At 35.8% G+C, this 26,935-nt stretch overlaps 1 protein-coding gene across 1 annotated transcript in view; it reads right to left on the bottom strand.

The window, feature by feature from the left end:
* grik2 (glutamate receptor, ionotropic, kainate 2) overlaps positions 1 to 26,935 on the bottom strand; it is a 146,412-nt gene that overhangs the window by 110,945 nt on the left and 8,532 nt on the right. Inside the window, 3 exon segments of the mRNA XM_051130397.1 lie at positions 7,537 to 7,710; positions 8,303 to 8,356; positions 22,902 to 23,083. Coding sequence (XP_050986354.1) covers positions 7,537 to 7,710; positions 8,303 to 8,356; positions 22,902 to 23,083 — 410 coding nt within the window.

Below are 26,935 nucleotides of genomic sequence, written 5' to 3'. Positions count from 1 at the left end.
GAGAGACGCCAATCAGGAAGATCTCCCGCAAGACAATGACAACAGACAGATTCATCAGTTACAGACAGACACAATTTACCGATGTCAGAGAATCTACTTAAATGGTGACATATAATATTTGTGACACTGCCATCTTAAAAATAAATCTGCTCTATCCACCATTTTCTTTCCGTGAAAGTGGGTGTGGCCATTTGTAAATGTTATTCCAGTCTCATCCGCGCCCACCTATTTTTGGCTATACAAAACTGCTTGATATTGCAAATTGGTGTGTCTTACCATATTACTTGAATGTAGGCTATTATCTTAATTATGACCACATTGGTTTGTTGTGCAAACAATTTTACCATTTATTACATGTTGTTATTCTTCTCGATATTTCCCTATAGTGGATTATGAACCAGAAGTCTCACCCATAGACTTAGTTCTGTGTTGAAGAAAAGGGTGGATACTATCTCTCAGCTGACTGATTGACTTTTTATTAATTTATTTATTGCTTATTTATTTATTTATACATACAGGTGCATCTCAATAAATTAGAATGTCGTGGAAAAGTTCATTTATTTCAGTAATTCAACTCAAATTGTGAATATTGTGTATTAAATTCAGTGCACACAGACTGAAGTAGCTTAAGTTTTTGTTTTTTTGTTTTTTTTTTTAATTGTGATGATTTTGGCTCACATTTAACAAAAACCCACCAATTCACTATCTCAACAAATTAGAATATAGCGACATGCCAATGAGCTAATCAACTCAAAACACCTGCAAAGGTTTCCTGAGCCTTCAAAATGGTCTCTCAGTTTGGTTTACTAGGCTGAACACAATCATGGGGAAGACTGCTGATCTGACAGCTGTCCAGAAGACAATCATTGACACCCTTCACAAGGAGGGTAAGCCACAAACATTCATTGCCAAAGAAGCTGTCTGTTCACAGAGTGCTGTATCCAAGCATGTTAACAGAAAGTTGAGTGAAAGGAAAAAGTGTGGAAGAAAAAGATGCACAACCAACCGAGAGAACCGCAGCCTTGAGAGGCTTGTCAAGCAAAATCTATTCAAGAATTTGGGTGAACTTTACAAGGAATGGACTGAGGCTGGGGTCAAGGCATCAAGAGCCACCACACACAGACGTGTCAAGGAATTTGGCTACAGTTGTCGTATTCCTCTTGTTAAGCCACTCCTGAACCACAGACAACGTCAGAGGCGTCTTACCTGGGCTAAGGAGAAGAAGAAATGGACTGTTGCCCAGTGGTCCAAAGTCCTCTTTTCAGATGAGAGCAAGTTTTGTATTTCATTTGGAAACCAAGGTCCTAGAGTCTGGAGGACGTGTGGAGAGGCTCATAGCCCAAGTTGCTTGCAGTCCAGTGTTAAGTTTCCACAGTCTGTGATGATTTGGGGTGCAATGTCATCTGCTGGTGTTGGTCCACTGTGTTTTTTGAAAATCAAAGTCACTGCACCCATTTACCAGGAAATTTTAGAGCACTTCATGCTTCCTTCTGCTGACCAGCTTTTTAAAGATGCTGATATAATTTTCCAGCAGGATTTGGCACCTGCCCATACTGTCAAAAGCACCAAAAGTTGGTTAAATGACCATGGTGTTGGTGTGCTTGACTGGCCAGCAAACTGAACCGACCTGAGCCCCATAGAGAATCTATGGGGTATTGTCAAGAGGAAAATGAGAAACAAGAGACCAAAAAATGCAGATGAGCTGAAGGCCACTGTCAAAGAAACCTGGGCTTCCATAACACTTCAGCAGCGACACAGACTGATCACCTCGATGCCACGCCAAATTGAGGCAGAAATTAAAGCAAAAGGAGCTCCTACCAAGTATTGAGTACATATACAGTAAATGAACATACTTTCCAGAAGGCCAACAATTCACTAAAAATGTTTTTTTTTTTTTTTTTTTTTTTGGTCTTACGAAGTATTCTAATTTGTTGAGATGAATTGGTGGGTTTTTGTTAAATGTGAGCCAAAATCATCACAATTAAAAGAAGCAAAGACTTAAACTACTTCAGTCTGTGTGCACTGAATTTATTTAATACATGGGTTTCACGATTTGAGTTGAATTACTGAAATAAATTAACTTTTCCACGACATTCTAATTTATTGAGATGCACCTGTACATACATACTGTACATACACTTCTTGTTCCATTAAGAATATTTAACATTTTGACTTGACGGCTCACAATTGATCTAAGATACCATAAAACATATCATACATGGAAACCTGTAATGCAAAAATCGTTGACAACCTCAGATTATTGTTGTTTCACATTCACAACATGTTAAAACACCACACCCCTACTTGATCTGGACAAACTGTGCATCATTAGAAAGACTAAAGACTCCAGCTTTAATATTTGACTAATGTTTTGATAAAACTAGGTTGCAGGGAGATACATTTCCAAAACTGATACAGTATGAATAGAATAACAACACGCATTCATATTCAGTCAGGTCTGTTGTGGTTTGTTTGTTTTCACATAGCTGCACTAAAAGCTTATAGTCCAAAGGTGTGCATACCTGGAGAAATACTGATACATTTACACATTTAATTCATATTTCTTCAGACAGAATCATAATTTATATTCATTTTCCTCTGATTTACATGGTATGATTTGCATGGTCTGATTGAGCATTAGCTGCTTCTAGCGCTGTCGCACTCTGTTTTCTCTTCTGTGAATGCTGTTATGACTCAGAAGAAGCTTATTCGTTTCTCATATGTCACTCATAACCCACCCTGTCTCTTCCTATGACAAGTTTCCCGTATACTTCAGCGTTCTGTTCTGTTCACAACAAACCCAGAGAAATGTGCATATGACAGTTAGCGAAGCCGGTTTAAAGTTTTAAATATGGATATTTTTCTTAGACAAACACTTTATGTTTAGCCTTTATTAACCCCCCGGAGCCATGTGGAGTACTTGTTACGATGTATTTAAGCACTTTATTTTGCTTCAGAATCTCAACCACTACTCACTGCCATTATAAAGCTTGTAAGAGCCAACAAATTTTTGAATATAACTCTAATTATATCTGTCTGAAAGAAGAAAGTCATATACACCTAGGATGGCTTGAGGGCGAATAAATCATGGGGTAATTTTCATTTTTGGGTGAACTATCCCTTTAAAGTGCCCGTCCCATCACTGTTGGTGTCCCAGTAAGGACCTTTTTATCTGGACACTTTTTCTGCTCTGTCTCCTTAGATAAACCCACAAGGACACTGGGGCTGCAGCCATGAATGGGCGTTTTTCTGCTCAATGATGAGTTGTCCTGTAGATGAGCTCCTTCCAAGTAAATCAGACAGAAGCTAAAGCAATTAGCACCGAAGGAAATTATGCTAATAAGTCTGAGGACCTTGTTAGGTCATTTTCATTATCCATGTTAAACCGTGACTTAGGGCAGCCTTTCACCGTATGAAGATTAATTATTGTCCAAAGAGAAAATATGTGAAATTTGATATCCCACTACCCATGAATGAATCTCACAAACACTGGCTCTATCAGAAAACAATAATACAACATTGTTTGTTAAACGTTTTGTTTAAAACATATGAAGAAATAAATAAAGCTTGCTGAATTGTTGTTTATCAAGAGATCATTAAATGAAATTATTTTAATGGAAAATTTGTGTAGACTTTTTTGTAATTTTCTTTACTTCATTTCACAGTTTGTTTACTTGCTACTACGTTTTTTTATGTCTAAGTTTGGAAAATCCAAAAACGTCATGTTCCTCCTCACATACAGTGCACCCCTAATATCAACCTGACATTTTGGGTTTTGGAAGTTGTGTTACTGTGAAGCTTGCAATTTTCTCAAGTACTTGCCAGTATTGTATGCAATATGCATCATTAATATGCTACAGTCAGTTGACTGACTGTGGATGCATTATCTAAAGTTAAATATTTTATATTTTAACAGTTAAAGCTAAAATTTGTCTTTTGAACAAATGCTAAAAATGGAAAGAAAAAAAAAAGACAATGTAGACAGAACCAATTCCCACTGCTGTTTTTCTCACTACGTATTTGTTACAATCTCAGCTCAATATGTTACAGTGGTTCAATATAAAGCTTTAACAGAACCATAAATACAGCGAACTAGTGAAACTGCTAATCAGACATTTAAGGAAACTTTTCACAGTGTCAATATGCATTAGCCTCTGACTGATTGCCATTTGGCTGATTAATTAATGCCTTCAAATGCAGCTCTCAGGGAAACCTGAACCATTATGGTTTCTAAATAATCATGGCTGTCAATGTTACAACTCAAAAGGACTGGCATGTGGATAGACAGCCTTGAATAGCGAGAGTTTGTCCTTTTTCTGAGCTGATGAGTGAAGATAGACTGATGAGTTACTGTGTGAGCTGTACTGTAAGACAGGCTGAGTCAGCTAATTAAAGGCTTTGGGTCTTTTAATCGACTGGGTTAGAAAGGGGAAATTTACCTTCCAGCTGGCCTCCCTTCAGCTGTCTATATCCATTGAATGTGTGTGAGGATATAGCTCACTCTCTACTGGATTCTTTCTTCAATTTATTCAAGGATTGCTCACCCTCATGCTGTTCCAAAGCTCTATGATTTTAGTTCTGCCATGAGATGTTTTGAATAAAGAGATGTTTTCGAAAATTCACACTGTCAAGCTCCAAAAATGCAATATAAAACTTTCATACAACTTGTGAACTATATTCCAAATCGTTCTTCTACAACCGTACAATGAATTCCTTTGAGAAGCAAAGTCAAATCTGTCACATCAACTGTGCTAAATCCCATTCATCTTTGCGCACATTCAAACTCAACAACGCAGGACAGGTCATGCCAGGTTCGACGTCAGTGACATTAAATATAACACATGAGTCATATGGACTACTTCTACATTGCATTACTTTTCAAAAAAAAAAAAAAAAAAAAAAAAAAAAAGTTCTTACTATTATTGTCTTGTTTTGCAGTGCAAATGTCATTTACCTGAGAAGCAAAATGTAATAACATAAAAAGTCTTTCTGAGAAATTAATCAAAATTAAGTTATTTTATGATTATCTGCTAATGAACTCAGAAAAGTTAAAGCTTAATTCAATAGTAAAACTTTCTCTTTGAATATAGCTCACAAACATATTTGCTCTTGTTGTAAGCATGAACTCAGATTTTGAGACTTGATATGGTTTTTTTTTTAAAAAACCTTTTTAATGTCTTCATTTGTAAAAGGGCAAATTAAGCCTTTTTTGTTTATTTTGGTTTAGCATGACATTTAGGGGCAGCTTAATCTAAAATTGCTGATATCCAAATAATAGTTTTGTGTGGAAATTAATAACTGCACACTAGTGTTGGACCAACCATGTTTGCTTGAGGTGTGAAAACAAACCTCACTGTTTCTAGCACATCATGGTTCAGCTTCCATTTACCATATTTGATGAGCTCTATATATATATATATGTCAATAAATGAATTAAATCTGTTTATCATAGAAAGCAATCATATCTCTTCAGAAATCTTGGATTAACGTGCTCCATTCACATGGTCTACGCTTACAATGTTTCTCTGTACTTTCTGATGCATGAAACTTTTGGTTGCATGAACTTAATGGATGTACAAAAACAACGAGGGTTATCAGAAATAACCAGAGGACTGGGAAGTCAAACAGGCAGCAGACCTGTGTAATTTTGCCTGGAGCAAGGACCAGGTGTTTTGAAAGTCAGACCATTGTGTTTCCTCTTGTTCCAACACCACTCCATGATGAGCCAAACCAATGTTAATGAGACTATTATTTACTATTAAAGAGTCTTTCTAATGACCTTAAATTTTGAAAAGTGATTTTAAGGGAAGACTTGTTAAGCACCCATAGTCCTCATGAATTCTGCTAAATATCCCTATTGTGTTTCCCAGAAAACAAACAGTTAGACAGGTTGGGGATTGACATGAGCATGAGTAAATCATGACAGAATCTAAGTCTTCGCTTATCATAGCTGGGTAAATTTCTCTCTAAACAGGACATAAAGGAATGAGTCCAATGAAGTGTCATTGTGTTGTGTCCCATGAGAGTTTTTTTGGCAGGTTGAATCTTTCTGGCATGTGAGTTCTCATCTTTCCTCTGTTTCCGTCTCACCCAGCCTCTAGTGAGTTCATATCTTGGCCCTTTTCCCGGATAGGAGAGCCACTGTTGAGGAAGAACTGGGATACTGCCAGTATGCTGATATCAGACAGTTTTTAGATCACTACAGCAGAGTCCCTGTTTATCACACACGCTTCAGATCGCAGCGTACCCTGCAGGTTGTGGGTTCAAGTTCTCTGGGGAATAGTGCTATACACAGACAGAGCAAACAACTTCCTGCAGCGCATACCAGCATCAATTAAAAACAAACTCTATTATTATCACCTTGACTGTATTTTCATATTATGACTTTTTGATGACTTCACTATTACAAATAACAGGCAAGAAACATAAAACAATTACGACAAAAATCTGTCTGCGCTCTGTTCTTTTAAAGTACTTGGGGAAAAAAAAAAAAAAAAAAAAACTCTAAATACCAACTAACCATGTAATCAGGCATAGTTAACGATGGGTTCAGTTGAAGTCTAATACTGTCGTCCAATCAAACGCAATGGTAATTTGGCACAAATTCACCTGTCACATGGTAAAGCCAAGTTAAACAAATGCCAGCATAGACAGGCTGCATGACATGACCTCATCCTTCGAAACCATGAACCGAAACCACTTGGCGTAAACAACACAGATTATATTAAATACATGTTCAATTGCAACAAAAATGAATATGGTGGGTGCTGACCATATATTGTGTGTTGAATTATTATATATATATATATATATATATATATGTGTGTGTATTTAAATAATTGATGTTACTTTTTAGTTCACTTTTGTTACTTGTATGAGAAACAACTTTTCAACTAACTCTCATTCATTTGCAACTACATGTCAAATAACTCTCATTAGAGAATTAGCAGACTGTTAGGTTAGGCTTAGAAAATAGTCTGGTATGTTAGGGGCAAAGTTACTTATAGTCAGTAGAATGTGGTACTGTAGTTGGCATGTTACTTATAGTTAAAACAATGGGTAACACTTCATTTTGATGGTCCCTTTTGAACATTTTGTTGACACTATGTAACGGTGCACCTACATGTCAACTAACTCTCATTAGAGTGTTAGTAGACTGTCTACTTAATATCTGCTAACTCTTTATTGTGACGGTCTCCCAACAGACATTCTACTGACTACTAAGTAACTTTGCAAGTACATGTCAACTTACTTTAACCCTAACCGTACCAGTCTACAAATACTCAACTAACACTCTGAGAGTTAGTAGATATGTAGGTACAACATTACTTATAGTCAATGTGTTAAAGGGACCATCAAAATAAATTGAAACCAAACAATGTCTAAAGTGGACTATCAAAATAAAATGCTACCCATTTTGGAAACAGAGTATGGTTGTCACACGATAGCATGTAAAATCTGAGTCCTGAAGCAAAGCCAGCTGAACATCATTGCCTTAAATATTTTAAAAGAGAACATGCTGTAAAAGCATCTTACTGTCATGAAACCATCCAGCAGGCCAGAGTCTGGTTTGGGAGGTGCCTGCAGACGCTCCATGGACCACTTTTCAATAATGGAGGACACCTGGCTGTTCTCTGTGTTTAGGATACGGAATCCTGTCATGTTGACCCCGCTGTAGCGATAGGGCTCCACATCCAATGCGAAGAGATCCTAAAAAATGTGAAGAGTGACTAAAACGTAAGGAAAAATCTAAACCACAATAGGAATGTGTGTTATATACAAGCTTTCGTCTAAAATCTAGTAAGCTTCCTTGATGTCATAAATGAAAACAGAAAATTTATCAGCCACGAAATGTGTTTGCATTTAAATAGTTTTTTTTGTTTGTTTGTTTTAATAAAACATTAATTCTGTGCCTTATTTGACTTTACTAGTTTTTCCGAGTACACAAACATATAGGGTAAAAATGTTTCAAAATTAATGACCCACAAGTATTGTGAACAAAAAATAATTATTGTTTTATTTTAACTATACTGTATGAATGTTTTATGTATTTAATAAAAATAAATCAATCACAATAGCTTACTAAACATTTTAATATAATTTAGGCCTGCAAATGGAATAGCAAGAGATGCCCTCAGCCAGAGTAAAACATCAGTGCTGAAAATAGGAAACAGCGCTGGGGGGAAAAAAAGTTGAAATATTCCTCTTTAGGGAATATAATAGCCTGAAATCCAAATGATTTTATGAATATCACTGTGGTTTTGAATGCAATTTATAATATAAAGATTCATACATAACTTACCAGGGTAGTAAAAATGTAGTGGTAATACTCTGTCATCATTCCCATGGCAAGAGCCTGAAAAAACACGGAGAACCATGAATGAAACCATTTTGAGACAAGGGAACAATAACGCTTTCTCTGAAAATGTGCAATTTATCACTGAATCGAAGGATAGGCAGGTGAAAATAATGGCATTTCTTGTTTATATGATGTTCTGCGGCTTGTAATAATTTTATATGCTGAAGGACTGAGAGCTGAAATCATTTGAAGCTTTCACTCTATCTTTCCCTTAAACCCTGAAAAACCCTGAGCTCTCTTCACTGCCCATAAATACAATACAGAGTAACATCCATGCAAAGTCTGTGCTCTACCTCTAAACAAATCAACCTGATTTTAAAAAAGTTTATATATATTTTAGTATTATAATTATTATTATTATAAAATATTTTATGTTACACAACATGCAAAATAATCCAATTAACTGCATATATCAACATCAGTATTTGAAATATTGACAGTGAATTCAGATAATGAAAGACATTACATTAATCAATGAAATACTGGCATGGCTCGATATCTTTGGCCACTGGATGTCTTGCTTGGTATTATCGGTGGTGCAAAGTTCAACCTTGAGAAACATGTCTCAAAACCTCTATATTCGGATGCGCTCAGTCCATCTTTTTTTGACCACAAGAATGTGTCCTTTGTAACTGGCCCATAGCTTATTCTATGTTGTCTGCTCTTGGTAAGTGTGGTTATGCGTTTCCTGTAGTAGCAGCTGAGACTGTGCTGACTACAGAATTCACAAACCACAACCTTGAATTCAGAGTGTAGGAAAATTACGGTAACACATCAGTTTACAAAGTTGTTCTCCTCAATAAACTCTTATTTTGATAGCAAGCAAAACAGTTGTTGTAGTAGTTATGTTTAGGTATGGGGTAGGGTGAAGGGATCTAAAATATGGCCAAGCTTTAATATGTGCTTTCTAAGTACTAATAAACAGCCAATAATGAATAATGAATAGTGAATAGTGTTCCCTAATCTAAAAGTGTAACCAAAATTCTTTAATATGAAATTTATACAGCATTCAGAGGTGATTTGGAGTGGTCACTGGGGGCTTATACACTGAAAAAAAATGGAACATCATGTATTTAGTGCATTTTTATATTGACCTAATTAAGTGAGGCATATGAAAATTCAAGTGGACAAAGAATGAATGAACAAATGAATGAATGAATGAATGAATGAATGAATCTTTACTGAAAGAGGTTTGAGTTTGTTCTTGTAAACAGCAAACCCAGGTATGAACACAACCATTTTTTTTAAGTTTCTCCCAAATTGTGCAGCCCAAATAAATAAAAACAAACATATATAAATAAATAAATAAAATAATAAATAAATAAATATTTTTCACTGTATTATTTATTTTATTTTATTTTATTTTACCTGTGCAAACGTTTAGTTTTATCTTAAGTGAATTATTTATTTTTTTTATTTTTTTATTTACTTACTTACTTTTATTTTTTGTTTGTTTGTATTAATATCAAATGAAAATTTAACATGTGAACCAAACCATAAATATAATTTCAGAAAAACTAATTCATTTGCCTATAATAAATCGGAGTCTTTTTAAAATTGGTCCAAAATATCATTTTTAGTGCAGCAATAATTTAATAAAGTAATTATTATAATACTAATAAGTTCATTAAAAAGCCGATATACATCAGGAGTGTTTTAAAGTACTAAGATCAGCTTTGATTTCTTGGAGAAGGCGAAGTATTTAAAAGAAGAGCAGATGGGATTTTATTTTGCTCATTGCTTGTTTGTCTCCATAGCTGTAATGAGCTCTCGGGTTCCCACGCCAACCCAACCACGCATTCACACGGCATCTCTCGCAGACTGACAGACAACTCAATCCATAACAATAATTAATTTATGGGCCAAGCTGTTGTGTTGCTAAACGTTGGAACAACAATCGTCTAAACCCAAGTGTCAGCCTGTTGCATTCGCGCTATTTAGTGCGCACTTCAGGGCGATGTGAAACATACATGAGGCGGCTCTGTGCAAGTGCGCCTGGTAACATCTGCTACATCAGATGAGATCCTGTATTAGCACGTGAGCTAATTGTGCCCTGCGCTGTGTGCCGGATGGAAATAGACGTCTTTAACATTGCTCACCCTGTGATGTCTTCAGCTGTATTACCAGAAGCTGCTGTGCGACACAGGTGTGTGTGTGATACACACTCAGACTGCTAGAACGATTATAAATCACACATTATTACTGCTGTCAGCCTGGCGAGGGTGATTAGAATGGGTAGAGGTCAGGTCAGTAATTACATTTGTTGTTGTGTGGTCTAGCACTGTTAATAACAGGTGGTATTGTGTCCAGGTGGATTGGAAAAGCTCCAGGAGGAATCTACAGACTGCCGGCAGAAACTCATATTTGCTTCGATGAGCCACCATTAGTGAGTAAAACTGTCGGTTAGACGGCCAACGGGAGAGCATGAATTAAAACAGACACAATTTAGATCATTATAGTGCTGAACTTGTTTCTTAAAGTGGTCACTTATCACGAAAATCCTAGTCATAGAGAAATAACATGGAGGTATTATGATGGATAATAGTATTCCCAAACACCAGATGACAAATGCACTATTATTCCAGTTAGCATATAACTGACTTACTGAGGGTAAAATATGGAGGAAGTCCAGTCTGATATTTCTGGATGTGTCAACCCAACAAAATTGCTTATCATACAAGTACATAAAAATGTAATGCAAAAATGTAAAGTTTCCTCTTGTAAAAAATAAATATACTGTAGCATACTTTTAAAAAAAGTGTTTTTGAATTTGTGGTACTTGTGGAAATAATACAGGCTACTTAACTGTGAACCAGCATCGCCAGGTTTTCAAAACAAAACCCACCCAATCGCTACTCAAAACTAGCCCAAAAGTAGCCCACTCACGTTCCGAGAGGTAAAATAAATGTTTTTTCAACCCACGGACATGAAAAACAACCCGCGGAAACAGTGTTAAAGTAGCCCAATTTCGTGGGAAATCCGTGGACTTGGCAACACTGGTGTGAACATAAAGGTGCAGTATGTAATATTAACAGCTATAGCAGCTGAAATGAGTACTGCAAACTAAATTAAAATAATGGAGAGAGTTGTGTTTCCCGCCCCTCCTCCTCAAACTTGACGCTCACACAGGTTGCAGTGTTAGGAGATGAGCCTCACACTGAACATTAATGAGTTCATATATCCATGGTTTAATATTCCTCTGGCCATAAAGCTTTTTATTTGGATGCTGAGGCTTTTTAGGTCGGGTAAAAGCTGCAATCTATTACCTGGTTTGTTCACTGGCGCACATCTGTGTTTGCAGAAACACACAGACCACAACAAATATAGAGATTCCTGGCAGTAGAGGTTTTTTTTTTTTTTTGAGAGAGAGAAACAAGTATATGAACTTAGCATGTTTCCTAAATATCTGCAAACAAATTATGGTATTGTTATGCTTTAGTACAGTCAAAGAATTACAGCACCTTTATGCAATGTTTTCAGACACTTAAATGTGTATTATTCACAACTAAATGACAATATATTTTAGATACTTTACATGAAAATGTAAAGTATGTTAGTCAACATAAAAATAAGTGTACTAACAGACTGTTAAAATATAATCAAAGTAACATAACTCAGTTGGCATTGTATTTCATTATATATGAGCAATATCACACAAGCAGCCAAGGCCGCAGGCCGAGCGCCGTAGGTAATCACCGTAGGCACCCAGCATGCTGATATACAGCCATATCTCACAGCTACAAGTGTGATATTGCTTTTATACAACAGTTTGACAGCACAAGTGTGTAAATACATAAGAAACCACAACCCTCTTTTGAGCAGTACTACTTCCTTCTTCCACAAATTCAAATCTCAAGTTGACAGCTTAACAGCTGAGCCGATGCCTCCATTACTAATTTAAAAATGTCACTTTGGAACAAGAAAGGAAGGAACATTGAGTAGCTTCATTTTATTACGGCATTAAAAGCTCACTATATTATGTAGTGTATTATGAGAGAGAGATGTATGATTACCTGCATCTGATACAGCATTCATTCTTCAGCTCAATCTCATATCCACAATAAAACATTAGTTTGAATGTCCACTTAGGAAAACGCTATCTTTGTCATACTATCTCATCATCTCTTGTCACCATCTAATGGTGGAATAATAACTAAAATCGCCATCATTCAATCAGCCAGTAGCCAATTTAGTGGAAGATCTGGGCAAGGTGAGGCTGCTCTCGGCAGGGTTCATGAGCGCTGAACGGCCGTTGACGCCCTGAACCTCACATCTCCATCAAATAGATGTTATCTTTATAAACAAACCGCATATTGTGCAAACAAACAACTACATTCTCTCTTAAAAACTCTTAAAACTACTTTGCATGACAAAAACAGTATTATTAGATTATAGTGGATTTGGGCATCCGCCATGACACTCACTGTGAGAAATACTGCAAGCGGAGTGATACAAATGGTGAAACAATTGGAGTTCCTATATCACTAGAATAGCGAACTCTTTTCAGCCAATCAGATTCGAGGACCAGAAAGAATTGAGGTACACTAAGTGCATATTCATTACAAATAAAGTGCAGTGTCACTTGTGATATAACATATGACAGAAATATCACACTTTTATGCAACAATGGACAAGTGTGTAAATACATAAAAACTAGTACAAAGGCTTGTCAACGCCTCCATTACTAATTTGAAAACTTAACTTTACCTACCATTTCCGGTAAGATGAACTACTAAGAGCCGCCATAATATTACTTTTATACAGCAGTTCAATATAGGTTATAAGAAATGAGTACTGAATAACTTACAATTTAGACACAGCATTGCCATTTGCTTTCGCTGTTTTTCCTCCACCAAAGAAATAGTTAAAAACAACTGCAAACACTGCAACACACTAGTGGGTGTTTGTTTCGTTCATGACTCAGTTAGCATTTTGGAAAGGATTTGAATTATTAAAAAAAAAAAAAAAAAAAAAGAAAGAAAGAGAATGTAACACGTGGCTAAGTATGCTTTGAACTCATCCAAGGGCACACACACAGTAGTGAACACACACCCAGAGGGCAGGCCTATTGCTGCAGTGCCCGGGGAGCAGTTGGGAGTTCATTGCCTTGCTCAAGGATCTCACCTCAGTCATGTTACTGAAGCACTGGTCATTTACTCCCTTCACCAACAAACCCTGCCAGACCTGAGACTCAAAACTGCAACCTTCAGATTACAAGCCTGACTCTCTAACCATTAGGCCACAACTGCCACTACAGACTTAAGACTCACTTGTTGCACCTGCTGCATAATGATGTAACCAGCAATCGAATTTAGTCTCAGGTCTGTTTACACAGAACGTGGTTTTGAATTCCACTGCACTCCAACTTTCCATTGTTTTTCTGTGTAAACTCGTTAGATGGGTTTATTGTGTCTTTTGCAGTATAAAAAAGTTCAACTTTATTTTTTAAAGCGTGTGTTTTTGCTTTGTTTTGTTTTTTTTGTTGTTTTGTTTTGTTTTGTTTTTGTTTTCGTTTTGTTTTTCCATTCTACTCCTTGCTTTGTGCAGCCTAAAAATGACTTAAAATGATATATTTATCAGTAAGACATGATAAGAAAAGTGTTTTTCCCCCGTTTTAAAACTAGATAAGCCTATTTATTTTGCTATCCCAACTATGCAATATAAATTGTTTGTTGCATTTTATTATTTGTATTTGCTGTACGTTACTGCAATATTGTTTTTACTCTGCAGTTTGAAAACTTTTTTGGACAAACACAAGCATCCTAAAGTTTGGACAAAGAGTAGCTGAAGTATTTTTTTTTATAACAGTAACAGTAACGAGTCCCTGGTCAGTCTGATTTTAACAGTTTGAGTGGCACATTTAATCACAGAATATTTTGTAAAAGTGTAATGCTGACAGTGCAAAGAGACTGTTATTGTAAAGACAGAGCACTTCAAATTATATTAGACGCAATAGCGAACCCACAGTCCATGAAAAAATGTGATTTCTCCTTTAATGTGAAAAGGACATTTACAGAAGGCTTCAGTGTACAGCAGCAATATTCCCTTCTAATATTTGGTCTACAAACTGTTATAAATAATAATAATAATAATAATAATAATAATAATAATAATAATAATAATAAATAGAAAATAATAATAATAATAATAATAATAATTAATCCTATAGATTCAAACATACGAAATATTGCATCCTTGCTAGACCCAGTTATCATTGCCATCATCAGCCCCAAAGTGAAATTAATTATTAAATTCAGTCTTGTGTGAAACATATGCTTGGAAATAATGGCTCTGCAGCCTGAGCAGATTTTGCAAAGTTCAAAAGTGTGGACGACTTCACAAAGCCAAAAGTTTCAAATGTGGATATCACATAAACCCTCTGAGAGCTGCCCATTATAGAAGCATATATCCACTGCCACTAATAATGAGTATCTTCATTATCACTTCAGTGGTCTGAAACTGATTAAGGAGGTCTGTGAGTCAATCTCTGGCTGAATAATACCCACTTTAATATTTGATTATTCCTGTAATTGGGCGAAAATTCTTGCAGTTAAGTCACACACTGAAATATCAGTTTTCTCTTTGGGTTTCTCTAAAGCGAGACTATTCACAGAACTCTAGGAGTACATATCCCTACCCATTGTTTGCCAAATCAGTCTTTCCAATTAAGATGAGATTGTATTACATTCTACACTGGAAAAAAAATTGAAGGATTTATTTTGAAACATTTTTCACTAAAAATAGCTAGTACATTTCACAAATAATTAAAGAAATGGCAAGTAGCACTGCATTAAATGGGTATTTAAGCAGAAAAAATGAAACAGTATTTTCTTGTAAAACATTCTAATCATCTTTGTTTTATTTACAACTTTAAAAATCATTTTCCAAATAAAATATTGCATATTATGTAGATATTAGAAACAAAAGTGCTTAAAAGCAGTACTGTTTTTGTAGGGCACTTCACATCATGAGCATTATCCTATTGACTAATTACATGCAAACTGACTAACGGAGCATGTAAGCTTGACTGGCTGATAGGTAATCAATGAAACCTATACACTTCACTGATTGTGTACAAATCAATCTCACACACAAGATCAAAAGAGACAATAAATTAACAGGTCAAAAACAATGCATGCACTTTTCTCCTTCACAGCATAAAACAAGGATAAAATCACCATATCAGCACAACTAGGAATCGTATAGACAAGCCACATTTTAGGATCAGAAAGACCGGGACTCTGTTCTTCACGTTGCTTAAATGTAAAATAAAGCAATGTGTCAGATCTTCTCATTTTCGTAATTCAAATCTGGCTGAATTGCTTCTTCCCATAAACTTCTAAATTGAGTTGAGTTTTTTGCAGTTCTGGTTTTGAGTAATGTGGAGCATTAAATAATAAATAAATAAATAAATAAATACTTAGTATGCCAAAATTGTGTGTGTGTGTGTGTGTGTGTGTGTATGTGTGTGTATGTGTACCTGGTATTCATCATGTTATGGGGACCAAGTGTCCCCACAAGGATAGTAATACTAGTAAATTTTGACCTTGTGGGGACATTTTTTTGGTCCCCATGAAGAAACAGCCTTATAAATCATGCAGAATGAGTTTTTTTTTTTTTTTCCCCAGAAAGTAAAAGCGTGTCTCCTGTGAGGGCTAGGTTTAGGGAAAATACAGTTTGTACAGTATAAAAACCATTACGCCTATGGAATGTCCCCATAAATCATGGAAACACAACTATGTGTGTGTTTATTTATTTATTTATTTTTATTTTGTTTGTTTGTTTGTTTGTTTTTTCATGACATTTTTTGAAGCATAGAAACAAGTTAGGTGAAATTTATATACATTATATATATACATATATATATATATATATATATATATATATATATATATATATCTTTTATGCTATAATATTTTAACCTTTTTATTTTTATTTTATTTTATTTTTTTGCCACATCAGTTTTTAAGTTCTGGATATTGTTCTCATTTTATTTTATTTATTTATTTATTTTTAATTATTTAAATAAAATTGCATTTTAGTTGATCTTCTTAATGCTACAGTTGGAACTCTGACAACTGTTGAGAAATTATTTATAGGTTTTGAACTCTCAATAAGCTTTTATGTTATTGTATTTGCAGCTCTACTTGAAGAGGCTTAAATCCTCTACAGTACAATACAACACAACACAATTCAGTGTCTTTATAGCATTTAGGGAGTTCTTCAGTCCCCACTCTGAGAATAAACACATAAAGTTCCACCAAACCACTGCCCTGCTTGAGACTGAAGTGAAGCTTTGGTGGTATACAGATAAACACAGATAGAGTGGCATTTCCTTTAGACTGTAGAGAACTCAGCAGTGCTGTCTTTGACCAGTTCTAAAACTAGCGAACTATTTTTTCCTCAGCATTATCGCATAACAATTAATCCAATGAAAAACTAACAATACAGTAAGTATTCCAGGACTGTGATTTCTTTTCATCTTTTAAAGAGCAGGTCATATGGGTTTTCAAAATATATATATATATTATATATATTGTTTTGCAGTTTGTAATGTAGCTATCCTTCAATGTAAACAGTCTGCTAAGTTGCTAATCAAAAAAGCGTTTACATAAAGATCTTGTCTCTCAAAAGAAAGAGTTGACTTAGAATCGGCTTAACGAGTCATCATATTCTTCTGCCTGTTACCGATCTACATCACTGGGTAACACATTAGCATAATCCTCGCCTGCCTGCCAAATACGAACACTCTGACCTGCCCACAAACACTTCCGCTAGTTAGTGTGTTTACATCATGTTCTGTGCTGTGAAAGCAACTTTGTTTTGTTTTCATTGCCGAAAGATGATGATGATGAGAAGCAGTGGTTAAAATTCTTTTTTTTTTTTTCACGATACCTCAGCAATACAATTTGAACTGTTGTGTGCTGTAATCTTGTAATCTTGGCTTCTACCTTCTTTGGATTCTAATCTTCTTTATTTGGACTGTAAGTACGATTGATACATTATGTGTACATTTTCAAGTCAGTGCTCAAAATATTTTGGTTTACAAAGTGTGTTGTTTCATCAGTTAGTCACGTTAGCAATTGGCTAACGTATCCACCATTATTGTTTTGTTAAGTGTTTACAGTTTAGCATCTTAACTTTAGCTAAGGGCACAATTTACATGCATAAGTGTTAAACAAAAATTGTTTTTATGTCATTATTTTAAGAACGGATTGGAGCACTAAGCACTATATTATTGTTTTATGTATGGTGCATGCTAGGGTTGCCAGGTTTTCACAACAAACCCACCCAACTGCTACTCAAAACTAGCCAAATTGCGTTTCGATGGGATCCCCCATTAAAAATTGTGTTTCGGGGTGTAAAATACACACTTTTTGTCACATTCCAAAGGGGCTAATAATGATGTTATTAGGGTCGCTTCAACCCGCCACCTGACCAATCAGAGCATAGTAGGCTTATGGAAGGGAGGGGTTCACAGACATTACACTCAAAACTGATTTGAACAATTCGTTTCGAAATCACTGATAATTGACTCTATGTATAAATGTATATTCTTAGAAAATTGCAATGTTTTTTGACCTTAGATGCATTTAAACCTGTTGCAGGGGACTCCAACACAATATTAGGACACTTTAAAGAAAAAAACGTATGACCTACTCTTTAATGAATGTGTAATATTTTTTTGTACACGTGACTTGCTGCTACATTATTTAGAAAACATTATCCTTTGCTTTTGTTCTGTAAGTTAGATAATGTAATAAAAGAATTCTTTACTCTTGTCATTTTAAATCTGGAGAAATGAATAATAATAATAATAACATACAGAATCAGTTGTTATTTTCCTTTATTTCCTAAAATCTATGATCACTTAGTACTTTAAGTTAATTATTCTTCATAACATTAGAACTTCAATTCCACACTAAAGTAGTAGGCATCCTTTATACTCTTTCACATTTTCAAAAAAAATGATGCAAGTAGATTTGTCAGAGTGGAAAGCTGAAGGTTCAGGTGTAAATGTATAAATCGTCTGCCTGCTGACCTTCAAACTTTGAAGTTTTCTTACAATTTCAGATTGTTTTGTCAATCAGCATTTAAAGTTTGTCTTAATGAACTTAAAAAACACATTTATTGCTACTTTATTTGTTTTGCCTACTCACAATTATATCGGTTTCTTAAATTATGTATTGTCTAGTAGCATCCTGTAGTGGAAATGGCTATGTTGGATTATATTTTTTTTTCTTTGTTTATTTTACATATTGCATTTATCATATTTCATATAAAGCATGCTCTTCACTGACACTCTCATTTTCTTGGTGAGCAAATACACTAACATTTAAACAACCTTTTTCTAACTTTAATAATTTATGATGGATTTTCATACTTTCAAAGTTAATAAGACTGAAAGTCTGGGTCTAGTATAATAGTAAAACAATAAAATCTATACATAAAAGGCTTGAAAAATAGGCAAAATAACTAATGAAGGCATGGTAAAACTTTTGTCAAGACGGTTGCAACAGAATGCAATCTTCATATAACAGAAACGGAAAAAAGATGATTATGGGAAAAAAAAGGTGGGGGGGAGGAGAAGATGTGATCTATGTGGTGAATTTATATGTACACATATGAAGAAACTGTACTGCAACAGTGTTATTTCCTCAGCTCATTCACTTCTCTCTTCACAACAATCAATAGGTTTTTCCCATCAGTGTTCCTTTAACATTCATGAAAAGTTATAAGGATTTCAAAGTGAGGTTTTGGTGGTATACAGATAAACACAGATAGAGTGACATTTGGACTGTAGAGAGCTCAGCAGTGCTGTGTTTGACCAATTCTAAAACTAGCTAGCTATTTTTCCTCAGCATAATAGCGTAACATGTAATCCATAAAAATAATAATAAAATAAGTATTCACTGACTGTGACTTTCTTAGACACATAAATTCAATTCTATATTGTTAAATGAATGAGCAATAATTTTCTACACACCTGTGACTTGCTGCTACATTATTTAGAAAACACAATCCTTCGCTTTTGTTCTTTAAGTCAGATAATGTAATGAAAAGGATTCTTTACTGTTGCAATTTAAAATCTGGATAAAATGATTTATATTAAAGGAGAAGTCCACTTCCAGAACAGCAATTTACAGATAATGTACTCACCCCCTTGTCATCCAAGATGTTCATGTCCTTCTTTCTTCGGTTGTAACGAAATTGTGTTTTTTCAGGAAAACATTTCAGGATTTTTCTCCATATAATGGACTGCTATTAGGGATGCACCGAAACGTATCGGCCGAAATGCTTGCGCGTTTTGTCAGTAAAGCCGGTTCTGTAATCAGCGGTAAATGCCATCAGGTGCGTGATTTCACGTTGAGCCATATATACTACACACAGCCGTTGTTCACTGACGAGCTGCGCAAATCCATGTTCATTATCAGTGTGAATTTGCGCAGCTCGTCAGTGAACAACGGCTGTGTGTAGTATATACGGCTCAACGTGAAATCACGCACCTGATGGCATTTACCGCTGATTACAGAACCGGCTTTACTGACAAAACGCGCAAGCATTTCGGCCGATACGTTTCGGTGCATCCCTAACTGCTATGGTGCCCCGAGTTTGAACTTCCAAAATGCAGTTTAAATGTGTCTTCAAACAATCCCAAATGTGGTTTTAAACGATCCCACCCGAGGAAGAAGGGTCTTATCTAGCGAAACTGTTATTTTCACTAAGAAAATACAATTTAAATACTTTTTAATCTCAAACACTCGTCTTGTCTTTCTCTCCATGAACTCTGTGTATTCTGGCTCAAGACAGTTAGGGTAAGTCGAAAAACTGACTGTATTTCGTCCCTCAGCTTCAAAAATCATTTCAAAATCATTCTACATCACTGCAGAAGTACCGACCCAGTGTTTACTAGGGGTGAGAATCTTCAGGCACTACACGATTCCGATTATGGGAGTCACAATCCAATTCCAAAAGGATTCTTGATCTACATTTTTCCCCAATTAATTCTTCTGCTGTGCAAAAACATCTTTACATTTTAACCAAAATTGCAGTTTCTTTGCTTTTTGTTTATAGTTTGAATCTCTGTGTGTCAGTACTGCCATCTTAAAAGTAGGGGTGTGAATCTTCACCGGTTTCATGATTCTATTACAATTTTCATTATCAACACAATATCACTATGCATCACATTCTCAGTTTTCAATATTGCTGCTCATATATTTTCATATAAATTTATATTACATTTATTTTGTGCAAACTTTATTTTTTATTTTTTTTTATTATATAAACGGGCTACTTTTTAAAATAAGTGTTCTTTAAGTATCCAAAAGTTTTTAGACAATAGTTATGGGTTTTTCTTTTTTCCTCGGCATTATTGCCGTTTGATTATTACTGATGAGATCATAGACAGTGGCACCGTTAACAGACTGTATTCACACTAATACAAAGCTCTATTTCGATATATCAGATGTTTTGCCCTGCTCTGAAAACATAACTGACTGTGTGAACATCAATTTCGAATAAAAGTATTAAAAAATGAAAGTGCATTTAGCTGCAGCCGCAATCAATCTTCAGGACAACAAACACAAAGTGCACGTAAAAGGCTGTCAGTGCGCGAGTTTTGTGCATCTAATACTACTGCATTCCAAACGGCATTATTGAAAGCATATCGAAAGTAAAACACGGCGAGTGGAAGCACACACTGTCAAACAATGCGCACGTGTCTAGCAGCTTTCACACCAAACGCGGAAAGTGCTGCACTATGAAACCCATTAATTTCGGCTGCTTGCGCCGCGCGAGGACGGATTGTTTCTGCGTCGACCAGAGCGCACCACTGGCGTGCACGCCGCGCTTAAAGTTCAAAACAGTTATGGAAAGCCAAACAACCCAAATGTGGGACGAAACAGCGCGGTATTAAAGTGCTCGTGCATGGCTGACATGTCATCTGCGCGGCCGACTAGACAGCACAGGGAAGACGTGTTTGCTAGCGCCACCGAATGGGCAGCGCGGCGCTGACAAACACCAAAAGTGGGACGAGACAGCGCAGTGTTATATTGGTTTTAGGGATGGGCGATACCACTTATTTTGTTTTCGATGAGATACCGATACTTTTAAGGCCAGTATCATCGATATCGATACCGATACAATACTTCTTAACTTAACTTTAAAATTATAAAATGTATTAAATTACAAATAAAGTAAAATATGTATTTATACCCCCTTAACATTATATTTGAAATGCATCTTACCATTTAATATGCCTTAATTGCAACTTATTAAATTATATTTTTTTACACATAGTTAAAATATGTTTACAGTAGTGGTAACAACAAAATGTATAGTTGAAAATAAGGGGCTGCCACTGACAGGCTGTTGCACACATAAAATGCAACATTTTTATTCTGACAGTGTCTGATATACAAGGGTGTAACTTGGTTTGAAAAGCGGGGGGACACAAAATGGGGGGAGATATTTTCGTGCATTTACATACATTACAAACTCAACTGACTGGCGTCTCTCCTGTATGATTTTTATGCGATTCTCTTCAGAGCTTAGAACTGTACATGAATTATGAGCTACTAGAACATTTGACCTCCTAACTGAAGATCTTTTTACTAATATAAATAAAAACAGTATAAATGTTTCGTTTTAAGGATCGCAGTGCTTAAATTCTCGGCGGTGCTTACCGTGCATTCTACAAAGTGGGGGGACATTTTTTCCTGTCCTCTGATAAACATTGTTCAGGGCTGCTGTTCCCAAAAGCATCAATGCTTTCTTATGATATTTTTGGGAAACGCAGCCCAGTGCACTGTCTGAAGTGGGAGACTGCTCTCTGTGATTGATTGGTTCTGTCTTGCAACATTTGTGCGATGAGCAGGAAAATATTTATTCACTAACAGGTTATACGTCCAGTTCAGTGCATATTGTACGCATTATTTTTTGTTAAATAAACAAAATCACTGGTAAATAAAACACCTTAGTACCGATATTTGAGTATTGATACTTTCGATACTCGCATCAGCATCGATATATTGATACTTCAGAATTGATACACCCATCCCTAATTGCTTTGCGCTGCGCTGTTTAAATTGGTCAGTGCTGGTGAGATTAGATTGCCACGTCTCTAGCACGCACTCATGCCACATGCGGGAAAAAAAAACAAGCTCAGAATCTATTCTGAATCGTTGAAGAGAGAATCGCGATGCATCGGAGAATCGATTTTTTTCTCCCACGTTTGCAACCGCATTTGGGATTGTTTGAAGCCACATTTAAACTGCATTTTGGAAGTTCACACTCGGGGCACCATAGCAGTTCATTATATGGAGAAAAATCCTGAAATGTTTTCCCCAAAAAACATAATTTCTTTGCGACTGAAGAAAGAAAGACATGGACATCTTGGATGACAAAGGGGTGAGTACATTATCTGTAAATTGTTGTTCTGGAAGTGGCCTTCTCCTTTAATTATATCAGTTAATTTTAAATGCATTTTCCAAATCAGTCTTTGTAACCGTCCATGTGAAATCAGATAATGGAGGTGACTCACCTGCTTAAGGATGCCGGCTGCCATTTCATGACCGCAGTCAAAGATCACATGAAACTCTTTTCCTCGTTTCATTTCTTTAAGAAGGGGCTTGGCATCTTTTGTTTCTGCTGGTAGCTGCCGGATTTTTAATCGGATGTTGTAACGAGATGGAGCCTTGATGAGCTCCTGTAATCGAATCAGACCTAAGTGGGAGAGAGAGACAGAGAGAGAGAATATAAATAAGGCTATTACAGAATTACAGGAATAGTTCACCCAAAAATGGAAATTTTGTCATCATTTACTCACCCTGATGTTGAAAGCCATTTTTTTTTCTTTTATGGAACACAAATGGACAAGTATCGTTTATATTGTTGCCAAATATTGTTGCAAAATAACCTGCTGTGAAGAGTCAGAATATGACAAATGAGATTTTTAATGGAGGAGTGCAGCTTGGACAATCGGGGGAAGTGTTTTTCTTGTTCAATGGAAGAAAAACAGTCTGATGACATTAAAATGATGACAGAATTGTCATTTTTGGGTGAAATATTCCTTTAAATGTACAACTGAAATATCACTTGGAACCATCTATATGAAAGCTTCATTTCATTTAATTCTTATCTTTCTAATTAGAAGAACATAAGAATGGCATACAGATGGACGTTTAAAGTCATAATATTTTTTGGGAAATTAAATTGTTAAGCTGCATGGCCCCTCGCTATCTATCTCTCTTCTAACACTCTTGCTCTCTTCTCTATTAACTATCTCCCACTGAAATGTTGGACACTCCTGTCAATGAAATGCCACCTCCTAATGTAATGAAACATCACATTCCCACTTCAAAAGGTCATCAGCTGAAAAAAATGATATCTAGGTTGCCCCCAAATTCCCATCGCCCTCATTTACTTCACACAATGGAGGACTTATATCTTCAGTTTCTCAACTATTCAGCACCAAGCAAGAAACCTCAGAGTTAGTGTTAGTGTCTCTGAAACTATTTTCACACTGTTCTTGTCCCAAATGCCATGAGACGGTAAGGTGTGCCATTTGAGATTTTATGAATTAGAAGGGTGCCTATATGCACCCGCACACTGCTGCGGACTACAGCATTCTGTCACCAAAGTGTGGACTCAAAAGCAATCTGGTAAGACTGAGGTTGCCATTTGGAACAAGACCATTATTTTCATCAGAAAAGCACCTATGGCGAAATGTTACAAAATTATATTACAATGCTTCGTTCACATTTTCCAACTTTTTCAGAGTGTAATATCCAGTAAGTGCACTAAAAGTGCATTCAGATGAATGTGAATCTTCCAGTGTCAGCTGCTGTACATATTGTGGCAGTTTGGATATTAAATGTCCAGTGAGTGGCGCTACAAAAGTAAGTAGAGACACGTTTTTTCAATGTTTTGAAAAAAAGTTCTGCATCTTGTAACCAACTCATTTATTCTCATTTCATTAGAAAGAAAGAAAGAAAAAGAAAAAGAAAAAGAAAAAGAAATGCTTTTACTGACATTTTCCCAGCTGAAACTAGCTGCACACACCTGTGAAAATATGATTCATAAAAGCTTAAATGAAGCTTAAAAAAGAAGCAAGCTAAAATGACATGGTTATCTGTATCTAGTTTACTTTTCCAGTGAGTCTGAGTAGCTTGTAACACAAAATAAAATAAAATAAAAAACACAGATGAATAGCATATATCAAATAAAGAACATCTAGGTCAAGCTGGGAGACCACATTAAACAATTTAAGACAAGCTTAACCAGGATTTCCCCTGAAGGGCAAGGGAACAAAACAAGTTCTGCTGAGAGCAAACTTCCTTGCAATTTGCATGGGGGGGGGACTTGACCAAGCTGGCGGTTTCGCTGATTTGGTTGGTCAGCCATCTGATCTCTCAGCCTGACCGGCAGACAAGCCCCAAAAACCTGACCAGCCTAAGCAGTTTGGCCAAGCTGGGAGACCAACCATCTGCCTACTTTAATTTTTTGTTGTTTGCTTTTCTTTCTCTTTTCTTTTTTTTTTTACTGCAGGGTTGCTGCTTCTGTACAAACCATGTAAAAATGTTATCCTTCTCAGTTGATACAATCATGAACCTTAACTTACACACACTTAAACTGGTTTTCAGCAATGGTATCCTGTTTCATCACTGTTGTGCAGATGAGAAAATGCACAAATTAAGAGGGCAATTAACCTGCCAATCAATACTAATGAGTTATTACACTTAATGCTATACAATAATGACAATGAACAACTTTTAAAATTCACACACTGTACTAGCATAGATTATTTAATTTGTATGCATTGATCAGATGTTTTTGATAACTAATAAGGCTTCCTGTTGGTCACTCTTTATGGCAGCTTCTACCCCTTTGTGTAAACGAAAAACCACATGTGGTGATCTTCATTGATTGTGCCTAATACCTTCCAACTGTTTGTTGATTTATACTTAAAACATATATATTTCATCAACTCAAACTTTTATTAAAACCCGTCTGGAGGCCTCCGTTCATGCAACATAACAGCCCGTGATAAATATCCGTAGAGAGGTTGCATCGTTTAAGTGCGCCCGGCCTGTCTGACTTGTAATCCTCTGCGGTAGTCTGGTCCTCCTCCAGAAGAGTGCTGCTTTGAGCTAGTGATGTGAGATGAATGCTGCTTCCCTTTGGTGTTAATTGAAGAGAAACGTGAAAGCTGACTTCTAACTCAAAGCTCTGAGCACTCCAAAGAAGGAAGGTCAAGGTTAATGTAGCTTTGACTGTATTTATGTGTGACTAAATGTGTAGAGCAAATTGATCGAGATTAAAATCTGGTCACATGCACGACAGAAGGCAAATGCTTTACACTTTGAAGAAACATCTACACCACTGTTCTCTCATTAAAACCAGAGGTATTCTAAGATCTAGAAGGATATTTGATAACTTTATCCTTTGAGGATAACAGCTCCTTCTGTTGAGTTAAAATCCAACTTGGCTGTGATGGAGCAATAAAACTGCCCATGAAAATCTGGGAGTGGATATGTATTCTTATGCATTTTGTTCAACTGATTTCACATCAGATGTTGGCTTTTTCAACAGACACTGGCAGTTTTTAGCCAGCCTTTTCTCCCCCCCAAAAAGCTTTAAAGGATTTGGCTGGAATGAAATTATCTTTATGTTAAATTAAACTATCATTTTACTCCAGGCATAATCGTCCACTCATTTAAAAATGCATTATTAGTTTAAATTTAGCACATAAGCAGTGGAGAGGCTCCGATTACAATGGTTGGCATTAAAATGATATTAGGACTATGAATTATTTCTTAGCAATAAAAATGGCAGGTTCAAAGCAGCAGTTATCTAAGCAATTATTAGGACATTACAGCAAAGCCCTAAAAAATGATGCCTGTTTGGAAACATGGCACTGCAGCTGTCTAAACAATCTCGTGGCCACTGTTAGAGCATATGATGGGCTATGAAAAGCACCACAGGATTGGTACACTCAGGCTGAATGAATTGAAACGGATGAAACGGTTTGTTGAACGCAATTTTCTTTCTTGTGCTGATGTATTGAACAGCTAATCGTCAATGCAGGGTTGGCCCAAAGTTGTTTTTTTTTCTCACCCAGAGGGCATTTTATTATACAAAAAATTGTCATAGAAGTAGTTCATATGACCCATGGGCCATTTCAACTCTTCCTAAGTCCTACAAATAGCATTTGGTCACATTAATTGAATATAAATGCAAATAAAAATGTAAGAGCTACAACGAAAGTAAAATATTTTTATTGAAAAAGAGTCTGTTCTTTCCATCATATGACTTAATATTACTCAATAGAGATTTAGTTTTAATTTTACATTAGATTATTTAACTTAGAATACTGCTGCTAGATAGACCTACTGTGCCAAAGCATTAGAACATAATTTGCATCTTTTTTATTATTATTATTTTTATAATAGATATAGTTGCTGAAATGTAAGGTCTATCATTTTACAAACACTTATTTTAATTATTATTTTAATTAGTTTATGTCACACTTCATAGGCAAAGCATTACGCAGGAGACACGGAGAAACATTAAACA

This window comes from Labeo rohita, chromosome 16, assembly GCF_022985175.1.
Source record: "Labeo rohita strain BAU-BD-2019 chromosome 16, IGBB_LRoh.1.0, whole genome shotgun sequence".
In the NCBI taxonomy this organism is placed as follows: Eukaryota; Metazoa; Chordata; class Actinopteri; order Cypriniformes; family Cyprinidae; genus Labeo; species Labeo rohita.
The sequence above is the reverse complement of the archived record's forward strand: the minus strand, read 5'-3'. Positions and strand labels throughout refer to the sequence as shown.